Source organism: Taudactylus pleione, unplaced genomic scaffold, assembly GCF_031769625.1.
Source record: "Taudactylus pleione unplaced genomic scaffold, aTauple2 ptg000069l, whole genome shotgun sequence".
NCBI classification, from domain to species: domain Eukaryota; kingdom Metazoa; phylum Chordata; class Amphibia; order Anura; family Myobatrachidae; genus Taudactylus; species Taudactylus pleione.
Window position 1 is genome coordinate 2,609,684 of NW_028284471.1, and position 20,110 is coordinate 2,629,793.

The following is a 20,110-nucleotide window of genomic DNA, read 5'->3' on the forward strand; positions in this document are numbered from 1 at the left end:
CCAGAACCAATAACTGTATTGCCCTGTCTGGTCATACACTAGCGTCAGGACTGCGATCACGCAGATCCCCAAGTGCTGATGTAGTGAGGGCGGAGCCTTATATACTACTTACAATGAATATTCTATCACTCTGTACCGTATACCATACATGTCTCTTTGCTGCCACCACCCATGCAAATTTCAAAGGGGTCACAGGTCCCCTCTTTTTTTTTTTTTTTTTAAAGCTATAAAAACAAGCTTTGTGGTGTGTGATTGGCTATAGCTGCATTATTTCTACCAAACTATACATCCTATGGACTCTCAATCAGATTAGACAAGCGTACAGACTTCAGGTATATTTCTGTGATTTATTTTTATGTCAAAGCAGATATGTTTTGGTCTTTGTTCCTGCTTGAGCTTTGCAAACACCTTTTGGTCAGATGACTGATTGAATTCCCATTAGTGTTTTTGGTGCCAGCTGAGCATCTTCAAGTACTCTATATGCAGACATAGACATAGGCCATATGTTTAGCAATCCCTTCTCCAGGTAATTGCTTTTCCTGCTCACAGGATACCATAATTGAGTGTACATACTAATAACATTACACAAGCCTCCCTCTCAGACTCCACTGATTGATTAAAATGTTATATAGATCTGTGTGGGCAGAATTATGACAGAACATCAAAATTATATAACTTGCAATATGCCCTTATGTACCCATAATATCTACAGGAGTAAATTTGTAGCTTGAAATGCTGGGGCAAAGAATTATTGAAACTTTCCCAAACCTTGTGTGTTTTTTTTTTTTTAATGACAAGTGGACCATCCATTCCATGTAACGAGTATGGAAAAGTTTTTTGTTTGGAAAGTTTAAAAAAACAGATGCTGGTCAGAGACCAGCAAAGAGTTCTATATTGAATGGCACAGATACAATTAACAAGAGCTTATTACATACCTTAGTGATTTCAGAAAGAGCTGTGACCAGCCCTGGCTGGGTTGCAATGACTGAGGGCCAGACTCAATTTGGATCGCAATTACATCTGTGAATCCTGACAAACACAGCTGCTAATATATGCAGATGCAACCACAACCTTATTCGTGCATAAAGATGCCCACTGCTGCCTTCTCTTCTGCGAGTGTACACCATTGACCACTTGCGGCTAGTCAGACCTGTCTCGACCTGTCTCTAAGGTGCATACACACTAGACGATATGCTCCCTGAGCGATATCGTCTAGTGTGTCCCCGGCAGGCTGTGCTCAATGTCGTTCATGACATTGAGCACAGCCGCTGAACAATATCATTAGCGATATCGTTCAGCGCCGGGCTCTCTCACCCATTCCCTGACATGCAGCAACCTGACGAGGTCGTCAGGTTGGCCTGCATGTCAGCCTGATGAACGAGGATGACCAACGACCCGCGGGAACGCGCGTTGTCGTCATCGTTCATCTTTTTTGTGTTAAAAATGGACGATAAAGTGGACGACTGAACGATAACGATATCGTTATCGTTCAGTCGTCCACTTTAATCGCCCAGTGTGTACGCACCATAATTCTGTGAGTCTCTGCACACGCAGAGAGCAGTTGTGCTGCGGAGGGGATCTGGCTAAATTATGGACTCCCATTAAACAGCTTCCAAACGGTAAGACTCACCAGTGTTTAAGACGACCTAAGCGCTTGCTAGCTATCAATTTCTGCCATCACTGTTCTGCATGCGCACAGGATAACAATCTTTCGGCTGCGTTGATGTTTGCAATTGCGTTCCAAGCTGAATCAGGCCCTGAGACCAGTTTGGACAGAAAAATATTATAAACTGGAACTGCAGAACTGCTCATGTAACTGGACCCAAATAATGTACTATACCATGGAAACAATGTACTACTGTATACCATGGAAACAATGTATTTTGCCCTTATGTTGAGCAGAGTATTTTTCAGTTATGCCATGAAAAGTTCTCTGTTGAAATGAGGGGAGATTACCAAGTAGGGGTGGGCGTAGATAGTATGCAGTAATATTGTTGATGGATACTTTGTCAACATTTATAATGTTGACATTTCATTCATAATGTCGACACCAGAATATTGAAATGGTTAAAATGTTGACATGGACAGAATGTGAGAATGTCGACATGATTGTTGGGGTAAAGCTTAGGGTTACTATTATTGTTAGCTTTAAGGTTAGGGTTAAACCCATCTTAAGTAGACATTGTCAACATTATGACTGTGTCCGCATTCTCATATCGACATGGTTACTGTCGGCATAATTACAGACCCCCATAGACATCACATGATAAATGGTTAACTCAATTTCTGAAGGCACCTAATGTATTTACTAAAGCTTATATATCGCCAATATGATACAACCATTGAACAGATTAGTAATACAGAGAGTTTAGATGTGGGATCACTTGAACACAAGTGCTGTCAGTAGTCAATATGGGAAAGGCTGAGAGTGCTTTGTAGTGCTTGTTATGAAAGAGACTGGCTGCCAAAGTCTGTGTCTCGTTTGCTCCCATCACGATTTTCTTATTTTCTCCTTTTCTTACTGTCACGGTTCCTGTTACCCTTTCTATTCCTCACCTATCGCTCTCTTCCAGGTGACGATGTGACTGTGATAGAGCCGGGAAGCTCTGACAGCCGAGAAGAACGAGTGGACTTGTACTCACAGGGCGAAGAATCCTTACACGGTGGAGAGTCCAGTTACTTAACTCACACGCTGGGGCTGGAGAAAGATGACGGTCATCAACGGGTCACCAGTGTATCCAACCTGCGGAATGCCCTTCTGAGCAAGAACAGCCTCCTGTCCCTAAAGGCTGATGTTCTGGGGGAGGAGAGTTCGCTACTGTTTGAATACCTGCCCAAAGGTACCCACTCGCTCTCTCGTAAGTTCCTCTCTTCTTTGTCTGTCCATCCCATCACTTTCTAGCTCCTTGATGGCAATGATCAGCCTTAAAGCACCACTATTAGCATATGTCTGAAACATGGACTATCAAGGACAGCTTCTTCAAGGTCCCACACTTTCATTTTGTCTGTACCTTATAGCGATATTAATTAAATCCTGATCCATTGCTGGAGCTCAGACTCTAGAAATTGCCATCACTGAACTAGTAACAGCTGTTACTCTCACTTGCTTGTTACAGTCTCATTTCCCTTCTACATTCCGGGACACCTTCAGATGACTTTATTGGGTTGTGCAAACCTTTCTGCAACTGTAACTACAAATGTTTGTTATACTTTCTAGCCTTTATCTGTTTTTTTTTTCAGACATAACTTTATAGAAGTGGCTTATTTATTTTTTAATGAAAAGTTTCTCTGTTTCCTTTGCAGAGAGCTCAATTATGCAGTCTTTTCTCAGGGCATTGTCATTAAATTGCTTTGCTCAAATAAAGAGGCTGAGTTAGGGTTGTATGTAGATTTTATGTTTTTATGGAAGACAATTACAGGTGTTATAAATATTTAAAATGAACAAAAAAAAAGAAAATATTTGTACATTTTCAAAAATTGCCTCCATGGTAATTATGCAAATAGTTGAGTGTCATATTTAACTTTTTATGACTGTAGATAGCAATTTTGCTTTTCTGTCCAATCTGCCTGACCTTTTACATACATTTATAAAGTATAGTTTTATGATGGTTTCAGCTGTGCCCAAATGTTTCTTTACTTTATAAATAAAGGTTGTGTTTACCGTCTTATAGAGAAGATTGAAGGTTTATGTTGCTCCTCGCTTAGGACCATTCCTGCATTTTATTCCATCTCCTGTTTTACAGTGATTTAGAATCTGTTTCACTGATAATGATCATTATTTGCGGAATGCCTGTCTCCTGGAAGTACAGGGTTAAAGCGCTGCCTGCTGTGGGGAACTGGCTGCTTCCTCTTCATGTGTTGAGATTTTAGTTGTTTGGTTGTGAAAATGTACCGTTTTCCTCTTGTTCCTTTTTTAAAGGGGAAACCCATCTAACTCTTAAAGGGACCTCAACGTTGAATGCAGCATGGTGGCACTAGTGGCTCGTGCCTCAGTGATGTCACTAGTTAATAACACTCTGAGGCTGAATGTATTATAAATATATAGCTGACTTATCACTGCAGTATCTACAGAAGTTGCCCACAGACACTACTATTTTGATGGTCACTGAGGTTGTTAAGAGACCCCTTCTCACACTTCACAGCTATGTTAACTCTGTAGGAGGTACTTTAGCCATTACCATTTCCCCAGGTTGCAGGAGGATCATAGGGAGTATCTGACCACAGACAGTACATAGGCAGTGTTTTCTCCCCAGGCTGTTTTTTGCGGGTGCACCACCTGGCAAGAAACAGCCACCACCCGGCACTTTGGGAGCCTGCAAGTGGGGACAGTATCTGGGAGCTGTATAAAAAGGACCAGATCCTGCAGACTTTGCAGCTTTTTCATAATCAAACGACTGGGCCTCTAATAGGAAGAGGAGAAATAATATATAAAATGTTATTTCAAGTTTAAATCATTATGAGGTCAGGGTTTAAAACATTTTATTATTGCGAAGGCCCCCACCCGGCTACTTATTGATGCCACCCGGCTGGAAACATTTTCTGGGGAGAACACTGCATAGGTATTTATTTTTTCCTACTCAAAGGCTGAAGGTAAAAGGCCTCTTTTTTTCTCTTGTCGGAGATTCCTTGTGTACAGTTCCAGCCACTTGTTACGTGACTCAGTTTGAAAGTGCCTTGATGGAATGTACAATTGTCAGTGAGAATAAAAGTAATTATCCCTCATTTACAAAGATTCAGCATATTACGCAACACTGTACATGGCACAAATGCAGTACACATGGGGCCTGAATCGGAGGTGGCCGCAGCTGCGACTGTTTTTCCGCAGCCGCTATTGCGTCTTTATGCTAATGCCACAGCCGATGGTCTTCCTACGGAGACGCCCAGCAGCTGCGGCAATTATACGTACATCGTTTGGACATTTGGAGATTGCACCAGTCCTATGGAGGCACAGAATCTCTGTTTGAACATGGCCACTGGTGTCAGTGCAACTGCTGACCACAACACTCTTGCATCTGGCTAGCTGCCCCACGTCCTCCAAGGAACACTGAAAACCCCAGCTTTTGCATTCAAATTTATTCTGTAGCTTAGATCAGTAACCATCAGAACGAATGCACAGACTGAAAACATCGGCCGCCTGGGTGCGGCATCGGCATCATGTGTACCTCTATGGCCAATAGTGACTTGTTACAAAAGGAATGGATGGTTCTGAGCAAATGAGTACACAGAAGTGTTGGGGGAAAAGCTTGATACATTAGGTAGCAGTATAATTTCAGATGCTGGTGGTGAAATGCACGTGGCTACTGCCAGCTCTTGCAAATACCGCTGTGGTCCCTGGTTCTCCCTGTTGTTGCTTGCAGTGGGGAGGTTGTATCTGGTTATTTGAAAACACTAATTAGCAGAATGCTGTGTGATGTCCAATATGGCATTGGGCAGGACAAGATGAAGGAGGTTATTATGTATTTTTACTGAAGTGATGCCAGAGAGTGAGTATTAAAGTGAGTATTAAATGTGGCCGAGTAATCTCAGTGATGTCACATATCGCCCACTATCTTGTCACCAGTGCTAGAATGTAGCACTCTTGTGCATCAGAAATGTTGTCTGCAGCGTCAGTGGTAATTAATCTCTTTACCCAGTGTGATATACTGTTAAATCTTAAACTACAGGTGTTGTGTTTTTAGATTTGTATCCGATCATTGCACTGAATCCTGTTAGTACTGCTATATATTTGTGATTTATAAGAACACGGAGCCCCTCTCATCCGCTCATTCTCTTTCAGTGAACGAATTCACGGTAATCCGGAAGAAGTTTAAATGTCCGTACTGCAGCTTCTCCGCCATGCACCAATGCATCCTGAAGAGACACATGCGATCACACACGGGGGAACGGCCATATCCCTGCGAGATCTGTGGCAAGAAGTTCACAAGGAGAGAGCATATGAAGCGCCACACACTAGTAAGAGATATGGTCCTGTGCTGTCGGCTAATGTTCTCAGTGTTCTAATGTATTGTGCAGGCATATGTATATACTACATTGCCCTCAGTGATACAGTGTAAGGTGCGGGGATGTGTATATACTACATTGTCTTTAGTGTTCTAGTGTAATATGCAGTGATGTGTATATACTACATTGCCATCTGTAATGCAGTGTAAGGTGCAGGTATGTGTATGTACTACATTGTCTTTAGTGTTCTAGTGTAATATGCAGTGATGTGTATATACTACATTGCCATCTGTAATGCAGTGTAAGGTGCAGGTATGTGTATGTACTACATTGTCTTTAGTGTTCTAGTGTAATATGCAGTGATGTGTATATACTACATTGCCCTCAGTGATACAGTGTAAGGTGCGGGGATGTGTATATACTACATTGTCTTTAGTGTTCTAGTGTAATATGCAGTGATGTGTATGTACTACATTGTCCTCTGTGTTCTAGTGTAATGTGCAGTGATTTGTATACTGTATTGTAGGGATGTGTATATATTGCATTGTAATCAGTAACACAATGCAAAGTTCTGTAATGTGTATATACTGCATTGTCTAAAGTGTTCTAGTGTAGTGCACAGGGATGTGTTTATACTTTGCCCTCTATGTAACTTTGTAAGATGTAGAGATGTGTATGTACTAAATTTGTGCTAAGGGTAATGTGCCGGGACGTGTATATACTACATTGTCCATAGTGAGGCAGTGAAATTTGTAGGGATGTGTATATACTACATTGTCCATAGTGAGGCAGTGAAATTTGTAGGGATGTGTATATACTACATTGTCTGTGTTCTAATTTAAAGTGTTAGGATATATATATATATATATATATATATCCTATATTCTATGTATATATATATGTGTGTGTATATAGGTGTGTGTGTGTGTATATGTGTATATATATATATATATATATATAATTACAGTCAGGGTCATAAATATTGGGACATTGACAGAATTTTCATATTTGGGCCTCTATTCACCACCACAATAGCTTTGAAATGAAACAAACAAGATGTGCTTTAACTGCAGACTTTCAGATTTAATTTGAGGGTAATTACATCCAAATCAGGTGAACGGTGTAGGAATTACAACTGTTTCTATATGTGCCTCCTACTTTTTAAGGGGCCAAAAGTAATGGGACTATCAACTCAAAAGCTATTTCATGGACAGGTGTGGGCTATTCCCTCGTTATTTCATTATCAATTAAGCAGGTAAAAGGTCTGGAGTTGATTCTAGGTGTGACATTTGCATTTGTAATCAGTTGCTGTCGACTCTCAATATGAGATCCAAAGAGCTGTCACTATCAGTGAAGCAAGCCATCATTAGGCTGAAAAATCAAACCAAACCCATCAGAGAGATGGCAAAAACATTAGGTGTGCCCAAATCAACTGTTTGGACCATTCTTAAAAAGAAAGAATGTACCGGAGAGCTCAGCAATACCAAAAGACCCGGAAGACCACGGAAAACAACTGTGGTGGATGACAGAAGAATTATTTCCCTGGTGAAGAAAAAACCCTTCACAACAGTTGGCCAAATCAAGAACACTCTCCAGGAGGTAGGTGTGTATGTGTCAAAGTCAACAATCAAGAGAAGACTTCACAAGAGTGAATATAGAGGGTTCACCACAAGATGTAAACCATTGGTGAGCCTCAAAAACAGGAAGACCAGATTAGAGTTTGCCAAACAACATCTAAAAAAGCCATTGCAGTTCTGGAACAACATCCTATGGACAGATGAGACAAAGATCAACTTGTACCAGAGTGATGGGAAGAGAAGAGTATGGAGAAGGAAAGGAACTGCTCATGATCCAAAACATACCACCTCATCAGTGAAGCATGGTGGTGGTAGTGTCATGGCGTGGGCATGTATGGCTGCCAATGGAACTGATTCCCTTGTATTTATTGATGATGTGACTGCTGACGAAAGCAGCAGAATGAATTCTGAAGTGTTTCGGGCAATATTATATGCTCATATTCAGTCAAATGCTTCAGAACTCATTGGACAGCACTTCACAGTGCAGATGGACAATGACCCGAAGCATACTGCAAAAGCAACCACAGAGTTGTTTAAGGCTAAAAAGTGGAATGTTATGCAATGGCCAAGTCAATATCCTGACCTGAATCCGATTGAGCATGCATTTCACTTGATGAAGACAAAACTGAAGGGAAAATGCCCCAAGAACAAGCAGGAACTGAAGACCTTTGCAGTAGAGGCCTGGCAGAGCATCACCAGGGATGAAACCCAGCGTCTGGTGAGGTCTATGTGTTCCAGACTTCAGGCTGTAATTGCCTGCAAAGGATTTGCAACAAAGTATTAAAAAGTGAAAGTTAGATTTAGGATTGTTTCGTTTGTCCCATTACTTTTGGTCCCTTAAAAAGTGGGAGGCACATATAGAAACCGTTGTAATTCCTACACCGTTCACCTGATTTGGATGTAATTACCCTCAAATTAAATCTGAAAGTCTGCAGTTAAAGCACATCTTGTTTGTTTCATTTCAAAGCCATTGTGGTGGTGAATAGAGGCCAAAATATGAAAATTCTGTCAATGTTCCAATATGTATGCACCTGACTGTATATATAACATTGTCATCAGTGTCCTAGTGTAACACGTAGGGATGTTTATATACTGCACTAACTGATGTACCCAGTTTCACCCAGGTAGACCTGAAAATATTTACTGTTTCCATTTCCATCTCAACACTCCAGTAACACATTAATTCTTCACCTCTATAGTAATGCATCACTGCTATAGTAAGACATTACCTTCCCTCATCTGTGTACTAACACATTTCACTCCCTCACCTCTATAGTAACACATTATCCGTGCTCACCTCTGTAGTAACACATTTCCCTCCCTCGCCCGTGTAGAATACAATTCCTCCCTCACACTTGTAGTAACACATTACCCTCACTCACCCCTGTAGTAACTTATTCCCCTCCCTCACCTCTGGAGTAACACATTAACCTGCTCACCCCTGTAGTAACACATTCCCTTCCCTCACTCCCTAGTAATATATTTGACAATCCCCTCCCATACCTGTGTAGTAACACATTCCCCTCCCTCATCTGTGTAGTAACACATTACCTTCCCTTACCTCTATAGTAACACATTCCCCTCTGGACTGCCGGTGTTTGTACTCATACGTCTGTCCAGCACTTGTCAGATCTATTACACATGCACAATGGACCTGGCTGGCAGCACTACACGGGTAGCCTGGAACATCAAACATCCGGACTGCAGCACTGCGGGCAGTCCCCTCATCAAGAAGGGTAGGAGCCGCTGCTGGTCCTTTTTAAACTGTGGCTTCAGTCCCAGGCGACTCGCGCTGATCGTTATATTTTATTTTTGCTCATAATGTGAGTCTCATTCACATAAATAAAACAACTGTGAGCGCCAACTACATTACTGGATTACATTGATCAATTTGTACATCTGTGTAAAAAGGGCTCAGATGTGAAAAGCGGCTTCTTTTTCTCACGCCAAGTTTCGTTGTGCTTAATCTGCGTCTTTGTACATGTGAAACCAATTCCTTTGCAGTTAATGTCACAGCCAAGCATCTCTAGTACACTATATAATGGCTTTTCACTGCATTTGACACAATTAAAAGAAAAGTACGGTATGCTACTACTCTCGGAGTGCCTCAGTCACACCAGGCATCTTGTCCCATATGGCATAGACACGCTAGGTTTATGAGGGCACATCTATAAATTGTCCTAGGTGATGTAGTGTAACTTGCAGGGATGTGTACATATACTATATTATTCCCTGTGATACAGTATAACGTGCAGGGATATGTATGTTCTACATTGCCTTTGGTGATGTATATATTACACTGTTCTTGGGGTACAGTGTAACGAACAGGGATGTAAATAATCTTCATTGTTCTTGGGAATGCAGAGTAACAAGCAGCAATGTGTATCCTATGTTGTAGTCAGTCATGTAGTGTAATGAGCAAGAATGTATACTACATTGTCTTCAGTGATGTAATATAACAATAATGTGTATATATCACATTGTCCTTGGTGATGCAGTGTAACATACAGGGATGTGAAAATATTTCTTGGTGATGTAACACGCAAAGTTGTTTGTATATACTAGACTGTTCTCAGGGATGCAGTGCAAGCAGGGATGTATATATTCCACATTATTCTTGGAATACAGTGCAATGAGCAGGAATGTGTATACTACTAACTGTACATTGTAGTTGGTCATGCAGTGTAATGTGCAAGAATGTGTATATACTAGATTGTCCTCGGTGGTAACAAGTGATGGAACTATTTTACCCCCAGTTTGAATGTAATGGAATGCCGACAGGTAAACTTCTGAACCCCAGTAACCATAATTAGTGAATTTCCTATTGCTGGCAATGAATAACACTACAAATGGGTCCTATTAATTGCAGTCTGAATGTGGTCAAGCTTATAGGGTAATAATACATTGTAAGTCTTGAATGTTTGATTGCCATGGAAACACAGAATGATGTTCTATGGTCCTACATTCAAATCACTGTCAGTTTTTTTTTTTTTTTTCTTTTACAGGGAGACATTTGCAGATCATTCTTAGTAGGGTCCAATAATTACATATGACCATATTTATGTAACCATTTTTAATGCTTTCAAAAATTCTAATTCCTCATTGTGGGGGAAATGTACTAAGCCGTGAAGTGTGATAAAGTGGAGAGAAAGTACCAACCAATCAGCTCCTAACTGTCACTTTACAAGAGGTGTTTGAAAAATGGCAGTTAGGAACTGATTGGTTGCTACTTTATCTCTCTCCACTTTATCTCTCTCCAAGACTTAGTACATCTCCCCCTGTATGTGGAGAAGGTGAGCCTTTCTCTGTGAATCTCCCCCAAGGTTGGAGAACAGTACATTGTGGCAACCTCCATTGAGGTAGTAAACACTGGTGGTAACAAATGCATTTGCATTTGACATGCGTTTTTATTATATTAACTGCAACCCCAATGCTAGTGGTTCTGGCCGTACATGCATAACATTAGATGTGTTTCTGGAAATAGAAGGTACCATAGCACTTTCCAACATTACAGGTCAGTGCTAGGTTTAATTTTCAAAACGTTCAAAAAATAAATAAATAAAGAGATGAACAAAGGCAGTTGTGTATGGAATTTAGCTGCATGAATATTGCCTTAAAAATAGTTCCCACCTTTGCGTTCTAATGTTAAAACTGCATTGCTAGGGTAACTGGCAAAGATATATAGAACACCCTTCTAACAAGTGAGTTAGGGGTTTATGGGGCAGATGTATCAAGCTCTGAAAAGTGATAAAGTGGAGAGTGATAAACAACCACTCAGCTCCCTACTGTCATTTTTCAAACACAGCCTGTAACATGACAGTTAGGAGCTTAGTGGCTGGTCGTTTATTACTCTCCACTTTATCACTTTCCAGAGCTTAGTATATCTGCCCCTGTGTATCAAGCAGTGGAGAAGTGGACCAGTAGAAGAGTTGCCCATAGCAACCAATTAGCTGCGAAGTAGAATTTATCAAGTTCGGTCTATAAAATAATAGGTAGGAGCTGATTGGTTACTATGGGCAACTTCTTCACTGGTCCACTTCTCTTGGTACCTAAACCATTTAGCAGATAGTTAGCGTTGCATAAAAATGATGGGCTTGACTGGAGTTTGAGTTACAGAGTACAAGAGTGGCATTAGCATGACTGCTACATTACCCACAATTAGTTTGATAGATCACTGTGTTAATTAGTGTGTGTTTGAATCCAGTGTTTCAGAGAGGGTCAGAACAGTTTCTTCTCACCAGTGTCTGTATGTGAGAATTATCCTGTCCCTTAGGAGAAAATCTACTTCCCAACAATCTAGAATATGAAATTGGGACATAATGTACCCTTATTTGGCAAGGGCATGCCCCAAATTATTCAAACCCACTTGTGTACAGATACCTAGGGATCCATCAGAAGTTGCCAGACGTTGCAAAGCTAAAGACTTAAAATATTTAAGCTACATCACTTGAATGTTTTGTAATCCCTTCTCTAGAATAAATCAAGATTTTTACATTATTTTGCAGTGTATTTTATACCTCATTAAAAACAAGAAAAAAGCATTATAATTGGTTTCCATTTTTCCTCCTTAGACTAAAACAAAGATATAGATGGAAATGGAATAGCCTGCAAGATACAGGCATCAGCAGCATCCCAGTGAGTCTGCTTGCTTTTTTTTTTTTTTTAAGCGGCTATAGTTAAAAAGGCAAAACCAGCCTTATAAACTATTGCTGCTTAAAACAAATGGGCAGATTTACAGGGATGTCACCGATGTCTGTATCTAACAGGCTATTCCATTTCCCCCGTAGGGTTTAGTTATAGGTAATCATGCTGGACATGGGGCTGTAATGATACATGCTGAAAGCCTTTGAAGTTCTGAAGCAGTAACCTGTAAAACACGGCAGTGCAGAGTTTCCCAAACGCCACCATTACAGTCCAGGTTTTAAGGATGTTCATTCTTTAGTGCAGATGGTTAAATAAAATTGACTGAGATACTAATTAAGTCACCTGTGCTCAAGCATTGATATTCTTACAACTTGGGCTGTAATGGCACAGTTTGGGAAACTCTTCTATTAATGATTAATCCATCAGTCTTACTCTGGCTTTCTAAGGTGCAGCACCATTCCGTGCCGAGAGACGGACACACCTTAGTGGCTGACATGAGTGAGATTATCATGGTGAATCCTGCCTCCTACTGGCCATATGCAATATTACTGACCATAATTTCCAGATTTGGGGGGGCGGAGGTGGCTATAATTGCAAAGTGTCTCAAAATACAAAGTGCCTATTACCTCTGTAGTTCCTATTGAATTGATAGGCTTCATTGTAATAAAGTAGTTTAACCCCCAGTGCATTTGCCAGCAGTGTGAGTATGTGACAGGTGTACTCTTATGATTGCTAATGTATGATTGGATTTCCTGTTCTTGCTGCTTCTAGCCTTATTTGTCCTCGCCGCTGGAACATTATATAGCTATGCTCGGACCCAGTCTCAGAGACACATTGCTGTTGCCACTTGGCTAGACTCATTAAAGAGCCGTGTATCATAGTTGCCATGACAGCAGTGCCAGTTCCTTCTTAGAGTGTCCTCTGCTGTCATATAATTGCACAACCATCTGTCCCCTTATCTGACTGAGAAACGTCTCGCTCCCATGTAACTAGAGCCAGCCCAGGGGACTGTCTCATCCATTCTCTTCCTCAAGGGGTACCCTCCCATCTGTCTGCATGCATGAAAAAAAACAAAAAATAAATTGTATGCACGTATGTACATGCGTGTATATATAACATTTAGTTCTTTATTCTGTGAGATGCTAATTGAGCACTAAATGTGGAGGCTTGCAGTAATATTTTCCCATTTCTTTTTTTCCAGGTCCACAGTAAGGACAAAAAATATGTCTGCAAGGTGTGCAACCGTGTGTTCATTTCTGCAGCTAGCGTGGGCATCAAACATGGCTCCAGAAGGCATGGAGTCTGCGTGGACTGTGCTGGCCGTGGAGTGGCAGAAGCCATGTACTCAGGAGACGGGCACTACCTGGAGGATGTAGACGAGTTGAAGGTGGACGAAGATATGGGAGGGGAGGAGGACGACGACATCAAGTGGAAAGATGAGGCTGAGACCTCACAGGATGACGTCATACTAGAGGACGATGAGATAGAGGACTGCACACCTGATGTGAACCGTGGGCCCCTCAAGGAGTTCACATGGATAGCCTAGGCAGGGAAATTGGGTCCCAGATAAACTCTTTAGTTGGGAGTGAATGGAAATTAGTCTGCTGGGGTGACAGACCCCCCTCAATGTGATATCACTGGAGAGGGGGCTGGTCATGCTTACTATAAGAGTCCATTGTGCCTGTATGCCCATGTTTCCTGTGGGACAGTGTGCAGGCAATGCTCATCTCTTAGGCAGGAAATGGCCTGCTACTTGACAAATCCTCTCCCACTGGAATATAGAAAAGGTGATTAACTTGCCCTTCTACTGTCTGCAAGATTTGTATTGTCCACATCTCCTCACTCTGTCACCTGCTCTCCATGACAAAGGTCCCCAGTGGTGGCAGAGGAGGCTGCATGAGACGTTCCTAGCAAAGGATTTCTCTTTACCTTTTTTTTTTTTTTTTTTTACGTCTACCTAATTGATCTAAAAATACCACCCATCCGTCTACATAGCAGCCCGCTGTCCTCTCCCCACACACATCTTTGTCCAGCTGCTGTTTTAAAAGCAGACACTTTTGCAAACTTAAGGTTTGTAATCTTTTGTAATTGCTGAACACAATCAGTGTGAGGTACCAGTGCCTGTCTCCCATGTCCTTTTTTTTGAGTGCGATTCTCCCTGAGACATGGTGCCTCTCTCTCGCACTTTGGGACATGTTGTGGTTAAGCAGCTGCTTCCTCTGGACTTGTCAAGCAGAAAACATTCCATGTGGGGAGATCTGTGAAAAAGTGTGCCCCTTACTGTCCGCTATCTCCTGTACCCCAGGTAAACCTCCATATCTCTTCACATTTCATTCATAAACTGTGTGAATGAGACAGATCAAATCCAGCACACCCCAGATTGGCACAGTGTCTACAGTCTGGTGAGACTGACACATATACACAATATTTAGCTCTGTGCTAATGATTACAAGACAGGAACTAGATGGAAAACCCTGCCCTGGGCAGTATGTTTGTTTTTCCTGCCCTTCCCCCGTAATTACAAAATTATATTGCCAGCTCCTTGTTAGATGCAGTTTGCTGACCACGTGTTGAAGATTTTATTCTCGTTAAAGGAGAATTATATTGGGACTAAGGTGAGAATGTGGGTGATGGTCCAATAGGACCAAGTCTGTCGTGTCTGCTGTTCTAGGTCTATTTTTATTCATTTCCCCTTTGTACGCTGTTTTTTTCCTATATTGCCACTAAATTCCCTCCTGTGCCCCTCCTGCATAGACCCAGAGTTAAGGGGAGGAAGAGGAAGGATGTGTGTGTCGTAACACCACATTGCCATGGCGGAAAGGGGATTAGCTATGCAGTGCTGGCCTCTCACACTCTAAAGCAGGGTAAGCATCACATGATTTTCCTGCCGCATGCTGGAACTTGTAGTTCAACAATTGCTGGCAACCCACAGGGGACCTAACTGCTTCAAAGGGTTAAATGACTCCTATTGTGAACCAAAGTGAAGCATTTTTGAGCCTGGCTGTCAAGTGTGAAAATAATGTGTAGATCCCCCAAACCCCCCCCCTACATACTATTTCTGGGAAAATGATGGCATTACATGAACAATACAAGAATTGGAACTGAATGGCAGTTTCCCCAACAGATGTAGAGCGTGTATGAAACCATTGCATCTTTTTTATTTTTCGTGTTCTAGATTTTAGTCTGATACTTTCAAGATATATATATATATATTATTTTTTTTGTCAGCTATGAGTGCTGCGTGTACACTTTTCATATAGAAATGCATATAATATTTATTTTACTCCCCTACACCCTTCACACACATTTCCCAAACGTGTAAACCATAAAATTTGCAAGATCGTGCAATGTTGATTTATAATTATTATTATTTTTTGTTGGAATATACTATATTATATTGACTTTAAGAATTATTATAAACTTGTGTTTGTGATGGAGATGTTTTAATATTTGGGTCGGTGGGTGGGAGAGAGCAGAGGGTGACAAGTTTGGCACTTAAGTGCCCATGTCATTTCTCTGCTCTGCAGTCAGTGGGTTAACTTACCGGGTTAGGTTTAGGTATAATCTCAAATCAATCAGTCTAAATAAACCACAAAACTGCTGCTAACTTTGGTCTCTGCTTGGTCTCTTTATGGTTCAAGAAACGTTTTTAGCTGTGTGTTGTAGTAGATGAGATACATGACTGCCCATTTCTACTTTATGTCCTAAAGCCGCTTGAAAATGTTCAACAGCATCGGATCAGGTAAAATCATCTAGATATAAGAATAACCAAACAAAGTGTGAAAGCAGGTGCCTACCGGTGGCTATTTGTTGTACTATATTGTACTGGTCACCTAATTATAAAGCAGGTTGCCTCATGGTAGGCAAGTTTATATTGTACCTATACACTACACATTTTGTAGATGATGAGGATGCAGCCTATGAATAAGAACTGGTTACAACACTGATACATGAGACACCTTGTCTATAAGTGTTGTCACAAGCTACCACAGCAGGACATGCTCAGTTCATACAGATGTGTCTCCATAACCTAGCCTCAATACGCCCGGTGGCGCGAATGAGCCGCCTGGTCCCCTGCGACTCTGCTTACACTGAGTGTCTTTTTCGTGTCTTTCATTTGATATGCGACACTTCTACAGTATGTCTGTGGGCAACTGAGTCTATATACAAAGCACAATGGACCTTGGCATAGAAAGCCGCGTCTACGGCATCATAGCATTCATATACAGATGCAGGCTCAAACGCAAACACATATACAATGTCGCGGATCAAATTAATCCGTTTGCGACTAAGAAGCATTTTTGGGTGAAAAAGTCGCTCTGGGCAAGCATTATCAGATGGGCTGTTTGGCGCAAATGCAGCAATAGTGTATGAGGACACATCTTTAAGTGATTCACTTGCCACAAGAGCATATATAGCTGCCATCTCTTAAATAATGGATCACTATTCGCTGCAATAGTCTTCCCATCCACTTCCTCCCCTAAACATATCTGTGTAAAAATGGAAAATTTACTTTGGTATACTGTTCCATCAGTATAAACTACTTATTGAAATTGTACAAACACTGTCCTGTAGCCCCAATTTTGAAATTTTCCGTTGGGGCTTATCTAAATTAATCCTGTAACAATTGCTCTGCCCAAGTGAAATTTGCTTTCTTTTTTGCCACCCCCATGGAAGCAAAGACAGATCTGCGTGGCAAACCAGCAGTGCAAACTAATGTGCTCAGGTCCTGCCACAGTGACCCGGACTGGTAAATATCAGCTGCCCCTGTGTAGTCAGCATGTCGTCAGTGCTTTAGAATCTGGCACACCACATCGCTATCAATACTTTATTCAGCCTGTACATTTCAAAACTAATTCTTCCAGACTTACCAGGTGACACAATGATGCCAACAAGGACTTGACCAGTGTTCCCAAATCTGGACCTGCAGGAACCGCCAATAGACCGCCAATATACCAGCCATGCACAGATTGCTAGGCTGGCATAGCAATTAACCTATTTGTTTCCACAGATAGAAATCCTGAAAACATGTGCTGGTGGTGTGTGAGGTCTGGATTTGGGAAACACTGTGTAGACCGTTTTCTGAAGAGCCTGTTGTCCATATGCATTCTAGACTGTTTTCTGTAGAACTTATTGTCAGTACACGGACAGCCTTCACAGCTTTTTAGGTGGCAAATGCGTGTTATTTGGGAGAAGCAACCACTGCAGGGGTTGCAAAATGGTACACCCAGGCCAGAGCTGAGCATCTTTATTCTAATATCATGGGACACATCATCCTCAGAGGACGGTTTAGCCCTTCATTCCTGTTTCTTCATAAGTGCAATCATCACACACAGACTTCTCGTTCTAATCTTGGTTTACCAGCAATACTGTCTGCACTGCTTTTTTTCAAGGAATACTCTAGCCAGGACAAGTCTTATAATCAAGTGTTCCTGCCCCAGAATTACTAACCTTTTCTCCTCAGGAAGCTAATAGTTATCAGATGAATGCTTCTCTTTGGTAACTCCTGGCCGCGTTAGTGTGTTAGGGGTCTGTTTATCAAGCAGTGAAAAGTGTGGAGAAGTGGATCAGTGGAGAAGTTGCCCATAGCAACCAATCAGCTCCTACCTATTGTTTTATAGACTGTACTTGATAAATGTTACTAGAAAGCTGATTGGTTGCTATGGGCAACTTCTCCACACTTTTCACTGCTTGATAAATAGACCCCTAAGCCTGTTGTGCTCACCATCATCAATTATGGAATGCCAATATCCACTTTGGAGCTCCCTGAACAATTTCTTCATCTCTTAAGTTTTCAGAGACTTGGGGCATTATTCAGAGTAAGATGTTGAGGCAACTTGCGGCTTTTTCTGGCCACAACTTTGCACTTTCTTTTTAGTGTGTATGCGTGTCTTCACGCTACATTTTTTTTTTTTTTTTTTTTCCCAGGGGTACACTGACTAGGGGGCCAGGATGGATGTGTTGATTGGCTGTGTCTGCACAAGCATTTGCCTAAGTACACTAAGGGCTGATGTGGGCATAGTGTCGCAAGTTACAGTTAAAATGAATGGCGAAAAACCACAAACGTAGCTGCCTGATGGGGTTTTACTTCCAGGTGCTAAAATCCTGGTGTAAGTTGCACACTGATGATGACTGCGTCTGATCGCAAACATTAGAAACATCCATTTCTGCAAAAAAATAAAAAATAAATTAAAATGCTGGAACAGTGCCTTAAGTCACTTTACACTGCAGTGAATTCTTCATATCCGGTTGGGGATAGGTAAGCCTGCACTTATATTAAAGTGTTGTTGTCATGAAAAAATAAATTATATTTGCGTTTGGTTTGTTTCACAATGCAGTTTCTACTTCTGGACTTATTTTGCATTTTTTGGCCATTAAATGCATTGTGTGGTACAATTAATTTTGCCATTTTAGTACTCTGTGAAGCCACACCATACAGTCGTATGCCTGACTTATCTGACACAGGTACGTGCCTGCGCACTACTTTCCAACACTGGATGTGGTTAGTGGGAACTAAGAGCTTTGCCCCCTGGACAACATGCCATACAGTAGGCAAAATTCCTGATTAGCTAATACCACTTTCAGACAGAAAATGGCAAAAAAAAAACAACTGATTTTTCCCATCCTTTGCGTACCGAGTTGTTTTGCCATTCTCTGTCTGTAGACAGAAGAGCAAATTACCGGGTCAGAAATTTGAACCCGGTAATTTGCTGATTTACACGGGTATTTCTTCTGTCTGAAAGGGTCCACCCTGGACTAAATTCCCGTGTCTCTGACCCTGGTAAATTCCTGGATCGAAGTCCTGGGAATTTAGACCCGGGATGACCCTTTCAGACAGAAAAAGGTTCTGTGTAAATAACCAAATTACCAGGTTGAAATGTTTAACCCGGTAATTTGGATTTCTGTCTGAAAGGGGTATAAGTGACAACCCCATTAGTCTAAGGTGCTGGAACCCAGTGGTGTATGTCTTTAACCCATTTCAGTTTAACTGTTGCCTTCACTATGAATCCTCAGTTCCTTCAGAATGCCAGGACAAGAAGGGTTGGTGTTCGTTGCCAGGGCCGACCCGACCGTTACACCAGGTATGTGGCCATCTAGAGTGCAAGACTGAGGAGGGCATCCCGGTAGTCACTGATAGTGAGTTGCTGTTGCCACCTTGGTCGCCCGGCACTAATTTACTCCACTGACAGGTGCCACTATTCAGAGGAGGCATTTGCACTGGCTGGGAGGCTCTGGCAGCCCTGAGCTGAGGCTGCAGCTGGCCCGGTACTCTGCAAGCAGAGATGGAAAAATGCTCCCTCAACAACCCCAGATGACAGGCCTCCCCAGCCAGTCGCCGCCTGCAGTGTCCACAGCCAATCGCCTTGCCACCTGCAGTGTCACCCGCCTCCTTGCCTGCCAGTGCACCGCTCTATTTGAATCCAGCTCTCCTCTGAGTCTCTCCAGCGGTGCCTCTGCATCCTTCTCCTAGGGCTCTGCACACCTTCCCCACTGACCACCCTGTCACTCTCCTGACTGCTGCAACAGTGTTGTTGCGCCTGACAAGCTGATTCTGCAACTCATGCTGGAAGAGACAGCTCTAGAGACACGGCCTGGGGCTCCCAGCAGGAAGGAGGTAACTACTGTGCCCAGCACTGCCAGCCTCTAACCCCCTCCATGCCCAAGCTGCTATCTACCCTTTCTCCCCCCCTACCTCCAGCACTGCCTGCCCATAACTTCCTCCTTGCTCCCAGTACTGTTAAGCTGCCCATCCACTTGGCGATTTTGACAGGCGATTGCACGATAACGACGTCGTTATCGTGCAATCGCTTGCAAATCGTCTGCAAATTGGGCACTTTAAAGTCGGAAACAATTAGGGATGCGCACGCCTGCTGGTTGGGCAAACAGGGTGGACAACCTGACGATAACGTCAGGTTCAGCATGGTGCCAGATGATTGATGAGCCTGCAC

The 20,110-nt window shown here is 42.1% G+C and overlaps 1 protein-coding gene across 3 annotated transcripts in view; it reads left to right on the forward strand.

Moving 5' to 3' along the window:
* ZBTB46 (zinc finger and BTB domain containing 46) overlaps positions 1-15,756 on the forward strand; it is a 67,720-nt gene extending 51,964 nt beyond the window's left edge. For 2 of the 3 annotated variants that reach the window (XM_088467129.1, XM_088467130.1), the window contains 3 exons: positions 2,574-2,858; positions 5,777-5,952; positions 13,363-15,756. In XM_088467129.1, the coding sequence (XP_088323255.1) occupies positions 2,574-2,858; positions 5,777-5,952; positions 13,363-13,707 (806 nt within the window). In that variant the 3' untranslated portion in view covers positions 13,708-15,756. The remainder of the gene's footprint in view (positions 1-2,573; positions 2,859-5,776; positions 5,953-13,362) is intronic. The other variant, XM_088467131.1, reaches the window with a different exon arrangement.
* The last annotated feature ends 4,354 nt before the right edge of the window (positions 15,757-20,110 follow it).